The following is a 22,854-nucleotide window of genomic DNA, read 5'->3' as shown; positions in this document are numbered from 1 at the left end:
CCTGTTGTGGTTCAAAGTCATTAATAATTGCTTTAGATTTGTTGTCACTGGTAGACAAGTGCAAGGTAACCACATGCACCAATATCTCTGTGCTTTCTGGTTTTCTGGTTTGTGTGTATAATCCAGAAAATTGACTGAATTGCACAGTATTCTTACATGTATGCATAGTGTTAATTAGCCTAATTAAAAAGAAATGATGCATTTTCTCAGTCGGGTATGTTTTCCAAGATCTGGGTGCAAGCTGAAGGCTTAATGTGAATGCTTTTGCAGTTTAATACATACATAGCTGCATTTCATTTGACCTATTGTATTTTTAGGTTAATTGTCTAACAGAAAAGCATGCTGAGACATGCTTGCCACTGAGAATAAATTTTGTTTCTCTATATGTTAAATTTGATTAGAATTTGATAATTTTCTAGTGTTACTGTTTTCCCACTGTTTTATAGGCACAGCGCACAGTAATTAATAGGTGGGAAGCAGAGCAAGTCATTCTTTCTTCATTGATTTCCTACCTTTCTTGTTCTTGTAGGTTGCTGTATATTAACTTCACATTTTGCTTGGACTTAAAGACTTAAATTCAGTGCTCTAATCTCTAAATTAAAAATACTAAGGCTTTCTTTGATAAGTCAGTTAAATATGATTTTGAAACGAAGGCTGGGTTTTCCAGGTTCCACAGCAAAGCCAGAATGTTTCAAGTCTCTGACTCTGATGGCTGCAGAGAGCTTCTGGCAAGGGAGCCTGTGAAACATTTCATACTGTAAGCTTCCATTTTTGTGTGTGCTTGTTTGTTTGTTTCTCTGCAGAACGCTTTACTAGAATTTTGAACTGCGAACCTGTTGAGTTGTGGTGTGTCTAACTACATAGAGTGAGGCAGAGTTCATCTTAAAATCACACACTTTTTTTTTTTCCTATGAATACTTCTGACAGCAGTGCATTGGATGTGTTACCAAAACAGCTTTTTCTGTTCAGTTTCTGCTCACTGAGGAGCTGAAAGTAAATGTCTGGAGCCTACCAAGAAGTTGCACGTTAAACACTCGACCCTAAAATGTGATTTGCATTTTGCTAGCTCCTTCCTTCCTAAGCTCTGTGGATGTTAATTTCCTTAATATAATTTTTTTTTTCTAATATAGGCCATTTGAAGACCAGACAGCAAGCGTGCCTGGTGTTGAGCCCAGCAACAACAACTCTTTGCATCAGGAAGAAGGAGGTGTTAATGCAGCAGGGCAGAAGAGTACCAAGGATGCAAGTGGCAAAAAGAGAGAAGAACCTAAAGCTGGTCCAAAAAAGCCTAAGGAAAAAGTGGATGCTTTGTCTCAATTTGATCTTAATAATTATGCAAGTATGTATTGATAAGATACCATGTGAACAAGAGCTTGTTACCCTTCAGCTTGTCTGGATAGATGTTCGATTGCTGGGTAGATGACAGATTGCTAGATGTTTGAAAGCGTACAAAAGACGACGATTTTTTAAAATGTGTGAATAATTGTATATTTCAGTATTGCTACTTTTGTCATGCTTGATTAACTTTTTCACTTAATAAATATTCAGTCCTAGTTCACCTGCAATGCACTTAGCAAGCCAAGCCTCAGCTTTTATCAGGGCCCATCGTCTGTGTCGGCTTATTGGGAAATTGCTTCTACCTGAAGCAGTTCATTCTTAATGTATTTTGTTGTGCACTGCATCTGAAGCTGTTGAAACAGCAACATTGGCACCTTTCCTATTTCAATAGGCGTTGTGATCATTGATGATCACCCTGAAGTGACAGTAGTTGAAGACTCTCAGTCTAACTTGAATGATGATGGCTTCACTGAAGTGGTGTCAAAGAAACAACAGAAACGCTTGCAAGATGAAGAGCGCAGAAAGAAGGAGGAGCAAACAGTGCAGGTACAAGACACAGCATTTGTACCTGGCGTTTGTGGTGGGGAAAAAGCTCCTTGCAATACTGGGAATGTTACGAGGTCTGCAGTGTCTTCAGGAAGCTATATTTTCACCTGTTAAATGTAACTAGATAGTTGTATTAATTTTGAGTTTGGAATTAGTAGATTAAATTAACTTTCTCTTAAACATCTTAGGATTCAGTACTTTCTGTTTAGGCTACCAGCTGCAAGAGTAAAAATTTACTTTCGCTTGTAGGTTTGGACCAAAAAAGGATCGAGTGAAAAAGGTCGAGGTCAAAATTCCAAACTTCCACCCAGGTTTGCCAAAAAGCAGCAGCAGGCAGCAGCTGCAGCTGCGCAGCAGGCACAAGCTCAGGCACAGACTCCATGTGCAGCACAGACTCCAGGTCAGCCACCAGCTTCTGTTCAGCCTCAAAATCAGGCTGCAGGAGGGGCAGCAGCCAGCACAGAATTCACAGTATCAGGCAAAGTCTTGCAGAACGCCCAGGCTCACAATGGTCTGGGAACTGAACTATGGGAAAACAAGGTGCCTCCTACCGCAGTTCTGAATGACATCTCCAAAAAATGTAAGTACTGTTTTCTGGATTCTTTTTGTGCATAAGAGGGGCAGGTATTGTAGTTAGAGAACACTGACTCTCAGCTCTCACATTTACACGTGCAAGTGTATTTTGCAAAGGGAATCGAGGGCAACAGTGTAATGTTTAAACCTATGAATGTTTCAGAAGACTCAGAAGACTTCTGCAGTGTGACATTACTCCGTATTTTATGTTGTTAGCATAGTCTGTTTACGAAAAATAAGGATATTACTCCCTTCAAAAATCTGTTTTGTTGGGCTTGGTCAAGCTTCCAAATGTGATGATCAACCCTTTTAAAAACAGCTAAATATGAATCATATTGCTAACTCCTGGGTACGCTAATAACTTCTGAACCAGAACTTTGTTAATGGACACATCTGTGGTCTAATTTTTCTCAATCAGTTGGTAGCTCTAGTCAAATGCATTTAGCAACTTAGGTTTTTTTGGTGGTGTTTTGCTTTTAACTCTTTCTTTACTTGTCAGTGGGACCTATTAGTCCACCTCAGCCGCCTTCAGTGAGTGCTTGGAACAAACCTTTGACATCTTTTGGATCAGCTACATCTCCAGAGGTAAGGATGAAGGGGAAAGGAGCTTACTCAAATTGTTTATTATGAAGATTGGGTGCCGATTATTCAGGTGTGGCCATACATAAACTGGTGTGTGCAGAATTTCATGAGGTAGGGAGGTAGTACAGGGTGATGCAGGCTAATGCTTTTATTAACTGCAAAACAGTTATTTAGGAATCAAATCTCAGATTTCACAGATTTTATTGATAGCTGCTGTTTAGTGTATATTTTTAAGCTGAAATATTGTCTAGTTTGTGAATGCTTGTGTCCAGCTTAGTAATGCAGACAGAAATAGGATGCCTTCTCTTACGACACCATTTCGGATGGCATAAGGAGTTCTGTGAATCTTTTTAAGTCTTTGTTTTTTCTTGAATGCTAATTTTGAAGTTTCAGGAGAATAATATGAACTTGAATCTAGACTTTTTTAATATTGTATTTCTCTTTCCTTTTCAGTACCACATCTTTTTCACAATCTCATTTATGCATTTCTTCACTACTTTTACTTTCCTCCCCCCTGAGCTCTTATAAACAGTAGGAAGCTGAAAAGAAAACAGTGTGCCTTCATATGTTGTTTACTACTTGCAAGTTTATTGCAATCATGAATAATGCTTTTGCTGGCAGAAGGTAGAAGTATGCTTGTAGCATTCAACTTCCAGTATACTTGATGGTCTTTTATTAACTAATGGCAGTGTACTGATAGAAGTCTTCTGAAATGTGTTAAATGCTTGCTTTTTAAATAGGGAGCAAAGCCTGGGCAAGAAGGTGGAGTCGAGCTTGGTATAGAAACTATTCAGTTTGGAGCCCCTGCTTCCAGTGGTAGTGATAATGAAGTTGGCCCTGTACTTTCTGAGAAGTCGACTGACAAGCTACCAGAACCAAAAGAGCAAAGACAGAAACAGCCTCGGGCTGGACCCATCAAAGCACAAAAGGTAAAACATCATACTTTTAAAATTTGAAAAGAAAGATTAGTCAAAAAGATGTTGCAAATAATTGATTGAAAAATGGAATGCTAACTTAAATAGGACTAGACCTATAAAAATTGCATTCCACGTTTGTATTTCCTAAAATAATAAGATAAAAAATAAGATGGGGAATTCGCTTAAAGAAATGTAAGTACACAGCATCCTAAGGCAAGAGTTGATCCACTGACTCCATTTGGAGCAACAGATGTAGCTGCAATAAAGATGGAATTGTGAATCTGTTAGCTTTGCTGGAGGAGTATGGATTTTGTAAGGTGTTTTTGTTTTTAATTTTTGTGTACACCTGTGCTTATTTTGCTCAGGTTGTCTTGAGGGCAGGCTATTTCTGTCTTACATCTCCAATTTCACTTCTTCCTGTGGCCATGTCTGCCTTTCTCCCCCACACCACCGTCTGTAGCCATTGACACATGGTGCCTTGCTTAGTTTTGTACCTAGGATTACCAAGAAATACATCAAGTTGCAGGGGAAGAAGTGGTTGGAGAAAAGGGAAGAATGTTAGAGCCCACTGACAAGAAGTCTCAAAAGCACAGACATCTAGAAAATTAACTTTTTTTTTTAATTAATCTGGGAAGAGTGAATAGGTAATCAAACTTAATTAAAATACGTTTCTCATTTTTCTCAGGAGATTTAGAGCTTCCAGTTAACCATAATCAGTTTGTATTTCCATTGTTACCACTCACAAGGAGTCTGAATGATTGCTGTCATTCAGATTACACTTAGTGATCTTTCAGGTTAATGGAACTTAATTTCCCGTTGTTTTCTACTCCAGTGTGTACTTACCTCTGCGTTGCTAGCACTCACTTGAAGGAAGAGGTAGCTAGGACAGATATGCTTTGCTCATAAGTTACTAAACCAGTTAATTCAGTTTCTCTTGTCTGAGATTTGGCAGCAGTCCTGATGTACTTAAAGCCCTTTTTGTCTTTCTAGAACACAGGTGCTTTTTTTTTTTTTCTCCAAAAAACCCTTGAAATCTAAAATTGCAGTTACATGCATTGTGAATTTATTGAGGCACTTAGTAACTCTGCTGCAGTTGATGGTTTTCATTGCAAAATATAAAACCCTTACAACAGAGAAGTGTACAGTAGCTAATCATGCTGGTGAGTTGTACTAGCACAGCATGTTCAGTAACCAGTGTCATGCCTAGAAGTGCCCCCCATGAAGTCACTTGGATATTAAACTCCTCCTAAAATTGTCCATTTTCCATGTAGAGATTTTTTTTTTTTTTTCCTGCTCGGTTATAACTTAAGACTCCTGAAGGTTTTGTTGAAAGACATGTGCAACTAAATGGTAAACTCATTGGAGATGACCATTTTGATGAGCTTTTGTAAATTAGAGTTGCAATCCTTCAACCTTTCTGATGGAGAGGAGGAATGGGGAAAAAAAAAAATCCTACGCACCCCCCATCATGATGGTATGCACAATGAAGCCCAGATCATAGAATCACAAAGTTGGAAACGACCTACGAGATCTTTTAGTCCAACAGTCTTCTCATTACCACTGCTACCACAAGCACTAAACCATATCTCCCAGCTCCTCATCCAGATGCCTCTTAAACACTGCCAGGGACAGTGATTACATCACCTCTCTGGGCAGCCATTCCAGTACCTGACCACTCTCTGAGAGAAAAAGTTTTTCCTCATGTCTAACCTAAACCTCCTCTGGTACAACTTGCGGCCATTTCCCTGGATCCTGTTGTTGCCTGGGAGAAGAGGCCAAATTCCTCTTCACCACAACCTCCCTTCAGGAAGTTGTAGAGTGCAGTGAGGTCTCCCTTGAGCCTCCTCTTTTTCAGACTGAACAATCCCAGCTCCCTCAGCTGCTCCTTGTGCTCCAGACCCCTCACCAGTTTTGTTGCCCTTCTCTGGACATGTTCCAGGGTCTTAGTGTCTTTTCTGTAGTGAGGGGCTCAAAACTGAACACAGTACTCGAGGTGCGGCCTCACCAGTGCTGAGTAGAGGGAGATGATCACCTCCCTGCTCCTGCTGGCCACACTATTTCTAATGCAGGCCAGGATGCCGTTGGCCCTCTTGGCCACCTGGGCACACTGTTGGCTCATGTTCAGCTGAGCATCAACCAACACCTCCAGGTCCCTTTTCACAATCATCCAGCCACTCATCCCCAAGCCTATAACGCTGCATGGGGTTGTTGCAGCCAAGGTGCAGGACCCGACACTTGGCCTTGTTGAACCTCAGCCCAGCGATCCAGCTTATCTAAATCCCTCTGAAGGGCCTCCCTACCCTCAGGCAGATTGATACCACCTCCCAGCTTGGTGTCATCTGCAAATTTACTGAGGGTACACTCAATCCCCTCATCTGGGTCATCAGTGAAGATACTAAACAAGGTGGGCCCCAGTACCGAGCCCTGGGGAACACCACTTGAAACAGGTTGCCAGCTGGACTTAACTCCATTCACCACTTACCGGTTGGGCACAGCCCTCTAGCCAGTTTGTTACCTAAAGGAGTGTATACCTCTCCAGACCATGGGCAGCCAGTTTCCCCAGAAGAAGCCTGTGAGGGACTGTGTCAAAGGCTTTGCTGAAGTCTAGGTAGACTACATCAATAGCCCTTCTGTCATCTACCAGTCTGGTCACCCAGATATTAGCTTGTTCAATGTCTACAGGCAACGAGAGGACTGTAATTGAAACAAAGGCATTTAACCTCTCAGAATGTGACCTGAAATTGTCTGGAGGAACTTCTTCTGTTAATTATTACAAGAAAAGGTATTTAGGGTGAGGTGGGTTTGATGATCCTGATTGCTGCGTTGCAGAGCTTAGGCACTCGCTTCCAAGGTGCTTTTGTCTTTCCCTCTAAAGACATTTTCCAGTCTGTACTGGCCTCCTGAGGGTACTAAATACATTGGGAAAATTTCATCCCTCCCCAAAGGCATTTTAATACAAAAGGTCTTCGTCCATTTGTGAAACAGATGGTTCATGTTTGTAGAGACATACCATCAGCTTCTGGTTTTCCACTATCAAAGCTCAAGCAATAGGATTTCAGAAACTGCCTTTAAAGAATTTTTGTGCTCTGTAGTAAGGTGGGCTGAGCCAGGAAGGATATGCCTCTTTAAACAGAACATTCATGTTCCCTCGGGCCTTCATTCTTTAATTCAGCTGTACAAAAAGGAACTGCTGAATTATAGCAGCTACTCCAGCCATAGTCTCCGCAATATAAGGCAATGCATGAACGTGGTGGGGTTTTTTTTGTTGTTGTTTTTTTTTCTGGATATCCTTTTAGTGCTAAGTCAGTAGGAAAAAAACGCTGCCAACACTGAGACATCAACATATGAAGGGAGTCCTTTTCTAGTTTTCTAATCTCCTGGAACCCTGTAAAATCAGAATTCTCTAAAAATTGGAACAAGTTGTGTGGACATGAAGTCTTGTGGCTTCCTTACTTTTCTGTACTCATAAGAAAAGTCTGCTGTAGGTTTTAATTAGGTTTTATTTTAGCTGTACTTCATATGATATGTATCACTTGGCAACAGTATTTAAATTCTTAATGTCCAGAGTGGATGCATTTTGAACGCTTGCCACTAATTTAATCTTGATTGATTTACTTATTAGGAAATGCTTAGCTTTGAGGAAAGCTTTGTTAGATTTAAACAAACTTGTTCTAAGCATGTTGAATATTGTTTTATGGGTAAGCTGTGGGGGGGAAGACATAACTGACAAGTTAACACTAACTTAGCTTCCAGACTTGAGTCCAGTAGAAAACAAAGAGTATAAACCCGGTCCTATTGGGAAAGAGCGTTCTTTAAAGAACAGGAAAGTGAAGGATGCCCAACAGGGAGAGCCTGAGGGACAGGAGAAGTCATCTCCCACCTCTGTGAGAAGTCCAGAACCTGTCACTGCAAAGGAAACCAAAGCGACAAGTGAACTGAGTACGGAAATAGGAACAATGATATCTGTGTCTGCTCCAGAGTTCGGAACAAGCACAAAGGTAAGAAAAATGTTGAAATATTATAGAGCACTATATATAAAATAATGCCACAGTGATGTGATTAAATTTTGTTGCCTGCTGGTTGTAGTGATCTGGACAGCAGAGCTTGCTGATTAGCAGATTTGAAACAAATGGTTACTGCTTGAACTTAAATAGTTCTCTGGAAGTGGTATGGAGATGTGCTGTCACAGTCGTTGCAGAGATCAGCTTGGAAAGTTGTAAAGTCTTCCACTGCTTTATGAGCGTGAGAACTATTCAGAGCCTTTACTTAGAGAGTGGCACTAGAGCTTGACACTGATTGTGCGAACTTATGTCTTGAATGTGTTTCTGGTATACACAAGATGAGAGCTTGACTTTCAACAGAGAGCTACAGAAAAGGAGCATGCCCAGTGGTTGTTTGAGAGCATGGATGTCCTGAAGCTGTGAGTTAAGTGTTCTGAGAAGGGTGAAGGGGGGGAGTGGAGTTGAAATCTCTAAGCTAGGAAGATGCTAAAGCATTGCATAAGGCTCAGTCAGTTTACCTAAAGGTTCTGTGTGTCAGGCTTGTGATATACTCAAGGTACATTCACTTGCAGAATTCAGGACTCATTGCAGTTGTCAGCAAGGAACTCCCTTGCCTTCCAGTGAGATGGTGACTTACTGTTAGCCTTCATTGGTCTGTAGCTCAGTTCTTGGCTGTTATGTGCCAAAAGCACTGAATCATTGAAAAACAGCCATGGACACTCTCTTGTTTGCATAATGGCCCATGTGGGAGCTGTCTTCTCTTCTGTCAGTTACATGTCTAAGGCAAGAACTGCGAGTGTTCTTAAATGGAGAGAAGCTATGCAGGATTGAGTTGGTGCTAGTTCAATAGTTACACCTGCTTTGATAACTGGAAAGTTTGCAAAACAGTTCTGTGAGTTTAGACTCAAGTTTGTTGCGTGCTGTCTCAATCTGTCTTTCTAATCTTAAGCAGAAACGTTCTGACACCTCTCAGGAAAGCCATTCATCTGCAGAAGTTTCACTAATAGTTGAAGAATCTGAAATGCAGATCATCTTTTTTGTTTAAGCCTGTTGCTGGGGTGGTGGGGAGCAGTCCTAGCAGGTACTTGTCAAGCTATCATACAAGCAGAAGATGCTGTTGTGATGAAATCTTGTTGCAGAGCAAATGTTAAGGGAGAAATGGTTCCCAGCTGCTAGCTGCAAATTTGATTTTGTGTGGAATGACAAATGTGTGAAAATGAAGTACTGGGATTTTTCATCCTTCCTAGCAGTTTTCGTCTTTGGTAGTAGATGTGAATGGTTTGTGTTGACACCAGAACTGAACGAGGTGCTCTTCTTTTGTGCACAGAATCAGAAGTGCAGAACCATAAACATCAACCTGTTCAAGTGTTTGCTAAGGAGGCTGTTCTTTGTGTGCCAAGTACTTTCTCACCGTCTCTCAAACTTCTTTGACTTGCACACAAGGAGAAACTCCTCTTCTAATCCTGTAGAGTAGACATCTTTGATCACTAGACTAACTTGCTGGTAGCTCTGCTGAAGTAAATTGGTACCATGTATACACGTATATGTATACACGTATTTTAAAAGAATGAGATCTTCAAAAGGGAAGTCCGTATTTTGTGCCTTTCTGGCCCTAGTTAAAAACAGGTTGCCTGTGTTCTTTGAACTACCACATTATTGAAGTGCCAAACCTCTTCTAAAGGGAAGATCAAATTGAAAGGAAAATGGAAAGTTTGTGCTGGACATGCCAATTTCCAACAATTTCTTCATTGTTTGAAGTGGCTTCTTTTAGAAGCATTTAGTGTATGGTGTAAATAGGCCTTAAAACACCTTCAGCAGTTCCAGATTTGCTTTTGAATTCCTTTGTCATGTGGAGTTCCATGGGCATCAGTAGTAAGTTTTCTAGGGAACAAGCGGTCATATTTTGTATTAACTTCTATGGAAATTGAACCAAGAGCCTGCAGATCTATCAGGGAAGATAAACTTCACCTGGATTTCACAGAAATAAACCAGTCTTGGTACTTCTGAAATGGTTTTAAATACTTACTGTCCTAGTCTTGGGGTTCCTGTGCTGGTTGGTATTGCAGCTGCTTTTTCCTGTCTAACATTGTCTTTGCTCATTAATGAGGAAAGAAGCAATGTCATTTTTAATCTGTTGTTTGAATGTCAGATATTTAATTTTTAGCAAACTAAACTTATTTCTTTGAACGCTGCCATCCTTTTTGGGAAACTACTGCTCAGGTTGCAGCAAGGTGCACTTTCTTCAGTGTATTTGTTGATTTGAATGTTTATGAAAGTCAAGCTTAGCTGTCTTTCTTCAGAAGCAGAGACTTTGTAGAAGTATCCCATCCATACCAAAACAAGCCCTTTAATAAAGATATATATTTAATCAGACAGGACTGTTCTGCCTCAAAGTGTGAATGTAAATCACCTTGTACTGATGAGCTGTTTATCAGGAATGTATCACAGTGATGCTCTGAAGCACTTTCAGCTGTTTCTCTTGAGTTTGGTAGCATTTTTGGAGTGAAAAGCAATTTCTTGCGTAAGTCTCTGAATCAGGTAGGACGTCTTTAGCTTTCTTCCATTTGAACACCCCCAAGTAAAGTTTGGAAGCTTTCTGATCACAGCAGTGATCAGTACCTAGTGGAAATGGCAACAAAGCTTTGGATGAATGGGTGATAAAAGCGGTATGTTGCAGAGGTGATATCAAAAAGGAGGCATGCTTTATATAGAAGTAATTTCTGAAATGGTTCAGTATTGACAAGCACTCTGGTTTGAATTAATTCCATATCTCAGGAATAAATCAAACGTTCAGCACGTTAATTATTTGAGGGCCCTTGCTCCTTTGCAGTAGCTAGGTCAGCTCTGAGGTCTGCTGTATCCTTCTGTTCATAAAGTCACTTTAGGTTTTGTGAGCTCTTTTGAGCAAATGAAACAGTTGTAAAAAGGTAACCTGTTTTTTGTTCAGATGTAAATACCCTGTAGATAACTTCAGTACCTACTGCTGATGCTATTATTACAGTTATTAATTTATAGCAAAGCATTCAGTTGGTTTATTCACTAAAACAGTTGTTCAGAAGTTTCACTGTAATTGAACTACAAAAGCATATGGTATCTGTATGTAAAAGACTCCTGGACTTTTTCCTATCAGTAAATGAAAGGTGATGGTTAACCAACCCATGATATCATCAGTGCTGTTCTTACAACTAAAGCACTGTCTTCTCTGCACGTTCAGCACGTAACTTATTTTTATAGGGCTGTTCAGCATTGCACACCCACTTCTGAGGGCACCACAGTGGATGTGTTAGGGCTTTTTGTTTTACATTCTCTTGGGAGTTAAGAATTTCTATGCTGCAAAATTATCCAAAGTTGGGAAGATAGCAAAAACTTTGATTTAATTTCTTTTGTGACGAGCTGTAGTGCTGAGACCATGTAAAACTCGGGTCTTAGCCTTGAAGGCATTTTGGTAATGTTACCTTTAAAACTTCCTGTGATAAAGGATCTTATGTGATAAAGCATCTTTAAAAAACAAGGAGCCATTCAGTTACACTTCATTAAAAGGATCTTGTGATTAAAGCAGCTTTGTGTGCTTGCTTTGTTCTACGTATATAACCTATGTCCTGTGTAAGATTATATGAGATTGTATTCTATCCCACCAGTTCAACAAGTGAGGAGAATAACTATGTGGTGAAGCAGGTTCTTTCTGTCTCCATCGTAAATTCATGTGTGCACATCCTAGCCCTTATAGTATAGGGCTCTTTGTCCTGGTCTTTTACCAAAATAAGCTTATCCTTAAGGATGGCTCTTTGTCACTTGCTGATTAGTATCTTTAATGCTTCAATTAGTATCTTAGGAGACATCGTCACAGACTTTAGCAGTGAATTCAATATATAGTTTTTCATAGTTTATCATCATACTGGTTGAGTATGGCTGAATTAAACAAGTATCATCTCTTTGGTGCCTTCAGAGGCATTGCGTTGGCAAGTCCAAACACTTGTCAACAGCTAATTTATGCTTCAGTTACTTCTTGGTGTTTGGTTCTGTAAAAATGGTGGAACCTATTCTGGGCTTTCAGTATTTGCTAGCGAATTAATGAATCTTGGCTAATTTGGGAGTGTTCGGTCACACCGTTTATCTGATAGTCTTAAAACAGTTCTTACACCACTTGTTTGTCTGGAATACACTCAGATTTAAACATCCAGTGACGAAGACTAAAAACAATGCTAAATTTTGTTTCAGAGAGGTGCCAGTCCCTTTTTGTTCATGGTAGGTCATTCTCTAGAGAGCTGGCAGTGCCATCAATTACATGTTTTCAGCGGGGAACTTAGACCCGCAGCTGCAGTAGTCACTGACTACAGTTAAGTCCATGAGAGTGAGTTTGATTCATGGAGCGTGTTGTGGCTTACCTAAATGTGAGGATAAATGAGCTACAAGAAAAGCCTTTGGGTGGGCTTGCGCTTCCAGCCCTTTTATTTCTTGGTATTACTGCCCAGTGCAGAAATTAGGAAGCAAACATGAGCTGTCCAGAGGCACTAAGTTTAAGACAGGACTTAAGGAAAATTGTTCTGTCTCTTTTTTAACTGGAAGGCCTTGCTTGTTACAGATCTACCCAAGGTATTCCTGCTTGTTTAAAGCTACAGGAAGGTTTCAGCTAATGTGATTTCACTTTTTGAATGAATTGGACAAAAAGTGCTTACAAACAGCTAAAGCATCTTGAGTGACCAATGAGTGCCTCTGCCCCCACAGTTCCGTGTGTTCAGTGCCCAGACGTGACATCACTCTGTATCCTTGCTTTAAAGACTGTATTTTGACTTGTCTCAAGTCATGCTTCTGAGATCATGGGACAAACTGTAGTCTACCCAAAATAGTTCTTCAATAGCAGTTCAGCAACAAGGATTGCTGAACAAGGATGTTCCTACCAAGAAAAAAATATATCTTTGGGAGATCAAATTCTAACCTGCTGAATGGTGAGGTTTCTTCCTGTGGAAAGGCTGACCTTTTTCCAAGAAACTTAAAATCGGATTTAGGTAAGGGAGATATTTTAATGGAATTATTTTTCTTCACAGGAGTCTGTAACAGACTACACTACACCTTCTCATCCTAACACAGTGGCTACTAGCAGTACAAAAATGGAGGAGACTTTGGTGACGAACGTAAGTCTATTGCAGTGAATCGACTTTGAAGACAAGAAAATTTTTCACACTTCCTTAAAGCACAAAATACTGCCTTCAGTTAACAAGTCACTAGAGTTTCTTCATGTTGACTAGCTGCACTACCCAGTGATCTTCCTCTGAAGGACAGTTGTTGTTTCAATTAGTATCTGTTCTGGAATTCTTCAGATATTTCCTTGTTTTTCAATGACCTGCAGAGCAGACTAAGTGTGAAAATGTTTCTAGGGACAATTCTAAAATATACAAAGAAAAGTATAATGAATGCACTCTCAGCAGTAGCTGGGCTTTGAACCTGGTGCGAAGGTCTGTAGGTTTGAAGCAAGGCTTCTAAAAAGAAAGCGGTTTTGAACTGTAGCCCGAAATCAGTGACCATATGCGAAGAGAGCAGCTTAATGGCTTTTGAAAGCGTGCAGCAGGATTTCATGTATTCAGTAGAGATGTAATGTCTGCAGTCCTCACAAAGCCAGTGATTCTGATTGTGTGTGTGGTGTTCTGATTGAGAAGACCAACTGGATTATGTTGTGGAGTCAAGTTTGTCTCGAGTTTGCTGGGATACCGGGTTGGAAACATGGATCTTGTTATTTTTGTTTGAGTAGCAGAAGTATAATTAGCTCAGAGTGTTGAGTCACTTCTGGTTGGGGGAGGGAAGAATTCATGCAGTAGTGTCTCAGGTTTTTGCTGATGTCTCGTGAAATGCTTTTCAGCTTACTGCAGCATCCTTTAATGCAGTTTTCAAGCAATATTGGCTAAGCTTACTCTTCTGTTGGATTTTCTGGTGTTGTTGTGGTTTGTGCCTTTGGTGGTTAGTGTAGGAAACTGGCTACTTTTGTGTAAATGGTGGTAGTGTGTGCTCCAGTGTGGCATGTTGGAGTTGGACTTGCAGCACAGGATCCTGGCTACAAAGGATCTGTGGTATCACCTGCTTCAAAGCTTCAGTATCTGTATCTTTTGGATTAGCCCTATTTCTTCAGTGGTTGGAATTCTGTTAGCTGTGCTCTGAGAGGAGAAAGGTAGAGAAAACTAGTCAGAAAGGAGTAGACTGGCCACTGCATTATTTTTGGTACATTCTATTTAGAATATCAAGGAAATCATCAGCATTTTCTGCAGTGAAGATAGAAATAGCCTTTTGTCAACTTTATTTCCCTAGGTTTGACATCTTTAATCTTTTGAAAGAGAAGATATCTGTATTCGGCTACTGGATGGCAAATCTGTTTTGGTTTGTTTCATGGTCCTGTGACTCTGAAGGTTTATAGCTTCCTCTTTGCAGAAACTGCATCTCAGAACTCAAGAGGTCACTATACCCCATGTACTGTATTGGTACAGAATGGGCCAAACTTGGCTTGGGAAGAATTTTTGCATATCAGTAAAGTAAAATGGTACTTCAAAGTATATCCCACAGCAGAAAATTGGTATTTGTTTATGCAGAAGACACGGACCCTTCAGAACCCCAGTCTTCAGCCTCTTTTTATTAAAGAGAGTTGAGAAGCATCTCAGCACCTGCTGAATGACCTTTTCCCACCTACCATATTTTCACCTTATTTTATCAGAATCTCCCTGCCAAATGCTCAAGCCTTGACAAAGTTGTAGCTCACTGAATAAAGCTTGAGCTTTGCTTTTTCTGGGGCTTTCATAATAGACGTAGTTAGAATGTGATGTGTGTTGCCTGCCTTTCAGGTGCCCCTGCCCCACACCCTTCCCCTCCCTAGGAGGGAGACTCTACAACAGAGCTCCAGCCTAACTCCAGTTTCTCCCGCTACCGTCGACCTCACCCTCAAGGTATGTACCACATCCCTCTAAGGGTTGTTTTCTTGCATGCAGGGGAAAGTTAATGGAGAACTTGCTGGTAAACCTTTTTTTAGAGCCTTCCTTTGTTTCCTCTGCTGACTTGCTTCTGCATATAAACGGATGGCTGAAACACCAGACTATTAAAGGATGCATTTAAATTCTAAATCTCTAACCCCATTTTGCATTAACACTTGGCATCAACCAGTCTTGGCTCCCACTGCCCTGAAAAAGGATCCTAGCATTTTAGCATTGTACCATTGTGTTCATGACAAACCATCAGAATCTGACTGATTTTTTTTTTTAAGTTTTTTTTTTTTTTTTTGTATGTGGCAAGTTGCTTAGTTGGATATTAAAGGCTGCAAGGAGTTGCTTGGTAAGCCAAGCTTGATTTTCTTAGCAGTAAGATTTTGGTGCAGTGATACTGTGTTTTGAGTTGGATGGCTGAAGTTCCAAAAAATACAAAGTAGGGTGGAGTGCTGGTGACTCTGAAAGGCAGCTCTATTAGCTAGTCAGAACATGCTTTGTGTTATAAATATTCTGCTGTTTTCTGCTCTTCAGTGTAGAGCAAGTGCATAGAATATTTTGAGTGGCATTTTGCCATTTTGATGGACTTTGGATTGTGTGTATTGTATAACTCACTAACATAGTATTGGTCTCTATTTTGCTACTGTACCTTTAGAAGTTGTTTGGTCTTTTTGGTGTGTGAGATCTGCTTTGCTGTTGTGACTGCAGGTGATTGAACTAGTAGACACAGTGTTCCTACTTCTAGTATTGAGAGTGATGTTTGAAATTAGTTTCTGTAATTTACTTTTTAAAAAAAAAACCAAACACTTGAAGCTAGGGATTGGATGCAGAACTAACACTGGAGAAAGTTATTTGTCAGTCCTGGTGAGACTTCAGTCTTGCTGGCATGGTTTGACAGCTGCTTGCTCATACTCTCTATGGATGATAGTTATTAATGATCTCTTGTTGTCTTTGCTTTTCTTTTGTTAACACTTTTCCTGGGGAGAAAAAAATATAACATGATAGACACTTGGGCCAGCAAAATGGGGAGAGGGCTTGAGGAGGGACAAGTAAATTAACACAACTCTGATTTTCAGTTGCATTCTTGTGTAACAAATTACCGTAATCTGACTTTCTGGCGCCTGAAAGCATTTTTCTGAAGTAGCAGTCTCTAACTGTTTAGCAACTGGACATCCAATCCACATGTAATAAGGTAGGATTGTTACCACAGCATGAAACCACAAGGAACATGACACTGCTCAGCCACAGAGCAGACTACAGCGTTTGTTTGTTTATTTCATCCTGCAGTTTCTTGTTCTGTAGTTCTGGTGTCAGTGATTTGATTCATTTCTCAGTGGATGATAAATCTTGGATGTGTAGTAACAGAATACATTGAAGATCCATGTTTTAAGGCTACCTTGAAGTACAGTGATTAAAATCTGAATGGAAGGATGTTTGGAAACAGCTTTGTCTCTGTGTTCTCTGTTCCAGTTGCTGGAACGCTACATCCTTCTTCCAAATGCTGAAGGCAGCAAGCTTGATTTGAGGTGTGCACTGAGGCTATCACTTCCACAAAAGGCTTTCTGACTCAGACAGGGCAAAGCTGCTCTTTCTTACCTTATTTTGTATCATCCTTGCTTTTAAAAAAGCTCATTAAGAGCAACAGAAAACAAAGCATTACCTTCCCTGCCTTAGAGCAAAGTCTCTGGGCTCTGCCTCCTTTCTCCAGCCACACCTGCTCCCAGTACTTTGTATCATTCTGCAAGAGTAGGTGTAAAAGGTGCTAGTCTGAGAGAGATTGAGAAATTTGTCCTTACACCAACTGTACTTTACACCTTTGCACAACTTTACACCTTTACTGAGGCAATAGTCCTCAAAGGACTTATCTGATGTGGCTATTTCTAGTTCAGGAGATGAGCAGAAGAAAGCCAAAGTCATCTCAAACTGAACTGCTTGGCCTGCTTCCATGTTCCAGAGTTCAACATAAAATTCCTGTGTAGTCACCTGAGTCTGGAATCTGGCATCCTTTGAATTTCTTTTGTCTGTCACCTAAACTTTGGCATAGAGAAGCATGTGTGTGTATGTATTTGTCTCCAGTTAAGTTTGTAGGTAGTAAGTACTGGATTTTTAATTCAGTGTTGAGGCCCCAGTGGGTGAACCGTGAAGAAGAAGCCTTGAGCAGCCAGGGTCTTCAGCCTGTGCTGTCCCCTTCCCATGGCTGAGCAGTAAGCAAAATTGCAACACCTTCCCAAGTCTCTCTCAATTTAGAGCTACTTCCTTCTTCACGTCTGGTCTCTAGATGGTGCTGCAAGGATACATGCATGTCAATGTCTCTTCCATCCAGAGGTTGTTGAGGAGCTCTTTAAAAGCAAGGCTCAGATCTCTGTTAAATGCCACTTGTAGCAAATTGGTAGAGATATGGAATGACTTGAGAAATCTTGGTAGTGTCTAGGTTTGGAAGACAAAATTTGGTGTGTAGATTCCTGCTCTTGTTGTCACTAGTTTCTTCAGGGCATCATGAAACATGATGAATGTAGTAGATGCATTCTCCATTCAGATATCTACAGGCACTTTCCTCGTTTTCTCATAGTACCAGTGCAGTGGTGTTCCACCTTATGCAAAATCCTTTCCAGCAGATTTATAATTTTTATTTTTGTCCTATCTGCAAGAATGGGAACCAGTTTGGAGGACAGTGTTATAATGGGGCAACTAAACAGAAGTGCATGATGACAGTCTCAGGAAGGAAAATAGATAAGTCACCTATCTTCAAATTGTTTGAGGTGCAACGAAGTTTCTTTCTCTCCCCTTTTACTCTTGAAGAATACAGAGCTGTAGCTACTTTATGGTTGTGTATCAGTTGTGTTAGCCACTTTTTTTTTGTGTACTGCTTTGCTTTTTTTTATCACTTTTGAAGCATCTAGCCAAATAATCCAAGTTCCCTTTGGCCTGTCCAGGCTCTGCCTAATGTGTTTTATGCAGGGTGGTTGAAAGCATGACTTTCAGAGGCTGCAAATCCCAGTTAGGGCACTCTACTGATCCAGGCAGCGAGGCTGCTGGGGCTGTATTTGAACCTTTACAAATACCTTTAAATACAGCATCTGGCCTTGAGAAGCTTAGAGTCCTATAGATCAGGGATTTTAGCCTCTGGCATCCAACTGCGCACACAGTCTTTCCACTTCAACCTCTGGCTGTCCTCAGTTGTAGAGAGAAGTCTGTGGACTTTGAGTGTTTGTGAATTTCTGGATGCAGTCTGAACACAAATATTTTCAGTAGTCCCTTAGAAGTGTCTGAATTCAAAGATACAGCCTTATGAACCTGTTCTGGCAGTGATGAGATTGTTGTTGACTGCAGTGGAACAGTAGTTCTTCTCACATTTGGTGGAAGAGGATTATGTCTAAAAATTGTAGATTGCAGTTTCAACTTGCTGTGCAGTAGTGAAACGCACTGAAGGAGGAGGAGCGTGAAGCATCTTTAGCTTTAACGTAGAGCAGTATGCACAGGCTGTGTCAGCTTTGATAGCATTTTGAACAGCAGCTGATTTGGAAATGTGCACTTGGGTGCTCTTGGGTTTTCTAAAACGTATATTAGATTTGGTGGTCACTCAAAATATATGACTTAGCAAGAGAGCAAAGAGCTACTTTGTTTAAAAGGTCCAATTAACTTAAAAGAAAAAGTCTTCCTGGAAATACTTGGATTCTTTTATGCCCTTCTTTTGCTTCCTGTGTCATTTGCTCTCCGTGTCAAATAAAAGTAAGCCAGATTAGTGTGAGTGAACTCTCTTTTGAGTACTCAGCATTAAGATGAACTGTGCACGTGTGCAGTTGGAACAGAAAAGAAGCTCCAACTTCAGGCCGTATGCTTTTTGCATGAACAGAGTTGCACGATTACGGCAATTTTTTTTAAGAGGCTCGCATGAAGCCTGAGTTGCCTTTTGAACTAAAAATAACTATTAAAAGAGGAAGGCTGTCGGACTGGCTGAATTTCCTAATAGATAAGGAGATTTGTTTTCTTTTTAAATAGATGGAGTCTGCACGCAAAGCATGGGAGAATTCCCCAAACATGGGGGAGAAGAGTTCACCAGTGACCTCAGCAGCATCTCCCATAGCTGGTGGCAGCAGCAGCAACAGCAGCAGCAGCAACGCAGTGCCAAGCAGTGGTACTTACAGCTCTTTCTCTAGTGCATCAATGCCTCCTATTCCTGTGGCTTCTGTTACACCAACAACTTCACTATCAGGTACTGGGTGTTAAGATTGCAATGTACTGCTATATTGCCCTTTGTTTTGTGTTCCAAAAAGTTAGGTTCTCTATAGAGATATGTTTAGTACAGAGCTGACAAATTTTGTGCAGGTGTGAAATGTCATATCTGAACAGTAGTTTTCCAGATACCTCTAATTAACAAAGAGATCCTTCCCCTATTGCACTTCAGTCAGCTAAAAAGAATACTGAAAAGACATCTTTCTGCTTATGCTACATATAAGGACTTTAAAGAGGATGTAAGCTTCTGTTGGCTGACATGTTAGTTTCATTTTGTTTATCTGAGTGAAGGGAGGCAAGTGGGATTTTTTTGGAACAGATGTCAGTTCTGGCAGCCACTCAGTTCCAGCAAGCAGGTTTACCTTCCAGCAAACACTTCATCCAGCTAGTTGCAGCATTAATTTCATTTGCAGTTTACTTTTAGAGCCAAGGTTTCAACAGCTGATACCGAGCCTCCCTTGTATTAGGGAGAGCAAATGCCCAACTGTTCTTCATGAACAGTGCTTGTTCCCATCCTTATTGTTTGTCAGAACCAAGAGATGCTACTTCCGATTAAGTCTTCATGCCTAGGAGCATTAGAATATATGTCAAAACCTCAGCGGATTAAAAAGAGCTTTTTTTGGAGCCAGGCTTTTGGGTCTTGAGGCACAATCACAGTACATTGTAGTATTATTAACTGAGATAACTACTTTGATATTTTTACGTTCTCCTGCGCTTGAGAAGGGAGAAGTACTATTGTTGTAGCTCTTCCTGTAGTGAACCTAATAGAATTGTTCTTTCTACTCTCCATCTGCCTTACAGTGATGGAAATAGCTGCAGTAGATTGTGGTTTTCATTACCGATAGTGGCTGTGCTTGCATAGCTATACCAAAAACTCTGAGCACTGAAAGAGAGGAGGCTTTGGAGTGTCTTCAACTGGTTGATGATACACCACTTGCTTCTCTCCTTCTAGGAGCTGGAACATACACGACCTCTTCACTGAGTACAAAGACTGCAAGCACCTCGGACCCTCCCAATATATGTAAAGTGAAACCACAGCAGTTGCAGACAAGCAGCCTAGCTTCTGCAAGTCACTTTTCCCAGCTGAGCTGCATGCCATCCCTCATTGCCCAGCAACAGCAGAGTCCCCAGGTCTATGTGTCTCAGTCTGCAGCAGGTAATGGTGTTTGACTGAGAAAACACGTGTCTGCTTTTTTGGCATTCTGAAGCTTGAGAATTGAATTTCATTCTGAATTTATCTGTAGTAAAGGCAGAACGATGGAGAAGCTTTTATAAGCAGATATTCACTAATTATTTTAAGCTACATATGCAAGTCATATCAATAATGCTATGTTGTTAGCTTAGTGAGGAAAGTGAGTTTCTTGCTCTTTGATATACCACTTTTCTGTTCCAGAATTTTAAATCACTATTTAAGACAAAGAATGACTTAGTTGGTGATTTTAATAAGGTGCCACAGTAGTTTATGGTAATGGCATTTTTTTCTTCAAAGAAAATTCTACATATAGTTAACCTAAATTACATGAAGCATGTTCTTTCCCTGCCTTCATTAAAATGCCTCTTTCTGCCGGAATCTGTTTTGTCCCCAAAGAATAATACGGGTATGCAAAACTGATAGATTCTAATAGGGGTGAATTGATACCAAAGAAAAAATAGCACACTTATTATGCACCCAGCTGCTGCATTCAAACTCTGGTAGTTGTACTGGGAAGTACTGACAGTAGCTGCATCTCTAACTCTTGGTGAAAATTTGTCTAGCAAGGGAATGCTTGGAAGTTGACACTAATTATACTTCTCCTCTTGAGGTACTGCAGCCCAAATTCCAGCTTTTTATATGGATACAAGTCACCTGTTCAACACCCAACATGCACGTCTGGCACCGCCTTCTTTGGCCCAACAGCAAGGCTTTCAGCCAGGACTTTCTCAGGTATTTGGGGATTTTTGTCTTACTTTCTCCTCCATCCCAGCTCTGCTGATGGGCACATAGGGGCAGGCAAGAGTGGGAAGATTCCACAAGAAACAAAATCACGCCTACTTTTACTGCTTCATACTGATGCCTGTCGATGGTATTCAATCTCTCCTGCTCCTCTCCGTTCAAAACAATTGTCATAAAAAGCTCTCACGGTGTACTTAATGTGAATGCACATATTCACAAGGTGCCTATATGATCATGTTAAGGCAGGTTTATTCAATTTAATGGCTTCTTCTTTATGCAGCCTGCTTCAGTACAGCAGATCCCCATCCCCATCTATGCACCTCTGCAAGGGCAGCACCAAGCTCAGCTGAGTTTAGGAGCAGCACCAGCTGTGTCACAAGCCCAAGAGTTGTTCAACTCTTCTTTACAACCTTACAGGTAAATAGCATGTGTGAATTTATTTGCTTTTTGGGTGGTGGAATTCATAGAACCCACATCCTTGCAGCTGAAAACATAATCAGTCTTAAATAATTTAAAAAAAAAAGTGGTGGTGGGAGGGGAGAGAAGTCTGAGCCTCTAACTCAGCATTTTGTTTATTTGCTGATCAAACCAGCATTGGAATCTAGAAACAAACTTTGAAATCTTAGTTTGAACTCCAGAGGTAACCCCAGATGCACTGGGGATAGCAGATCACATTTTAGAATAAATATTTTCTGTTTGCTACAGAAGTCAATCAGAAGATCAGTGTATCTCAGATGGCATTGGATTTGTCTGCATATAAATCGGCATACAATTTTCCACTGTAAACTGTTCCAAAGCTTCCATGTTGTTCCTATCAAAATTTATTCATGGTGGTACTCTGACAAGCTTGGTTAGTTTCACTTGGAGAAAGTTTTTTTTTGTGAAAGTAATGAGAGATTTTTGCCTGCGTGTAGAAAAGGCTGTTGCTTGTGATGTAGAAAGCTGAAGCCAAACTTAGTAGACGTAGAGGAATCTCACATGTGTGTCCTGAATCCCTTTAACCTTTAATCTCTCTTTCTCCTGTGTACCAAGTGCTTTTTGTACTGGGTGAATCAGACCAAATATTGTTTGTCCTTCCAAAGCTGACAAAAATGGTTGCAAGCAATTGGCTAGCTGCAGAAACACAATCAGTCTGGCATGCAGTCCAGATTAAATAAATGCTTCTGCCTGTTCTAGTCACTCACACACCCAGTATTGATGGAGTTTTGGGGTGTGCTATCTGAGGGAACTAATACCTTCCCCACATCTTTAAAGATGCAGAGAAAGATGAGCTGCAGGGGTTACTGATTCAAAATAGATGAATATCTATGTAGGTAGATGCATATATAAAACACATGAAAATGTCTCTACTTTGACAACAGTATTTGCATTCAATTTAGGAAAGTTTTTTTTTTCCAGTGCTTACAATTAAAATTGTACAACTATAAGAATGGTGTGTAACTTAAGATACAGAATGGAACTAACCTGGATGTTCTATAAGGCAAGCAAGCACATACCAGGTTAATAGGGCTAGTTCTATGCTAGTACATATCAACCAAGTTCTTGGTGAAAGGCATTTTTACATGGAAAACACTTTGAGATAAGTTTAAGCAACTTCCAAAGCTCTTATTTGATTCTCCAATGTGAAGGTGGCTATTCAGCTGACTTAAGGGAGGAGTTTGAAGAAATACTTCCTGGTGGACTAAAACCACCTCTCTGTTGCAGTGCTTTGCTGTTCCTTGTTTTTGGCCTTTGTTTTTTAAACTTCAACTTTCCTGTGGTGACGACAAAGC

The 22,854-nt window shown here is 40.5% G+C and overlaps 1 protein-coding gene across 16 annotated transcripts in view; it reads left to right on the top strand.

Moving 5' to 3' along the window:
- The window catches only part of PRRC2C (proline rich coiled-coil 2C), a 68,813-nt gene that overhangs the window by 34,899 nt on the left and 11,060 nt on the right, over positions 1-22,854 (top strand). For 6 of the 16 annotated variants that reach the window (XM_048944497.1, XM_048944495.1, XM_048944498.1 and 3 more), the window contains exons 17-29: positions 668-757; positions 1,131-1,339; positions 1,730-1,884; positions 2,134-2,464; positions 2,957-3,042; positions 3,780-3,968; positions 7,703-7,954; positions 13,003-13,089; positions 14,782-14,883; positions 18,916-19,129; positions 20,102-20,305; positions 20,952-21,073; positions 21,363-21,499. In XM_048944497.1, the coding sequence (XP_048800454.1) occupies positions 668-757; positions 1,131-1,339; positions 1,730-1,884; positions 2,134-2,464; positions 2,957-3,042; positions 3,780-3,968; positions 7,703-7,954; positions 13,003-13,089; positions 14,782-14,883; positions 18,916-19,129; positions 20,102-20,305; positions 20,952-21,073; positions 21,363-21,499 (2,178 nt within the window). The remainder of the gene's footprint in view (positions 1-667; positions 758-1,130; positions 1,340-1,729; positions 1,885-2,133; positions 2,465-2,956; positions 3,043-3,779; positions 3,969-7,702; positions 7,955-13,002; positions 13,090-14,781; positions 14,884-18,915; positions 19,130-20,101; positions 20,306-20,951; positions 21,074-21,362; positions 21,500-22,854) is intronic. The other 10 variants (XM_048944496.1, XM_048944499.1, XM_048944505.1 and 7 more) reach the window with 7 other exon arrangements.

This window comes from Lagopus muta, chromosome 5 (assembly GCF_023343835.1).
Source record: "Lagopus muta isolate bLagMut1 chromosome 5, bLagMut1 primary, whole genome shotgun sequence".
NCBI classification, from domain to species: domain Eukaryota; kingdom Metazoa; phylum Chordata; class Aves; order Galliformes; family Phasianidae; genus Lagopus; species Lagopus muta.
This window is presented reverse-complemented; position numbering and strand designations above follow the sequence as displayed.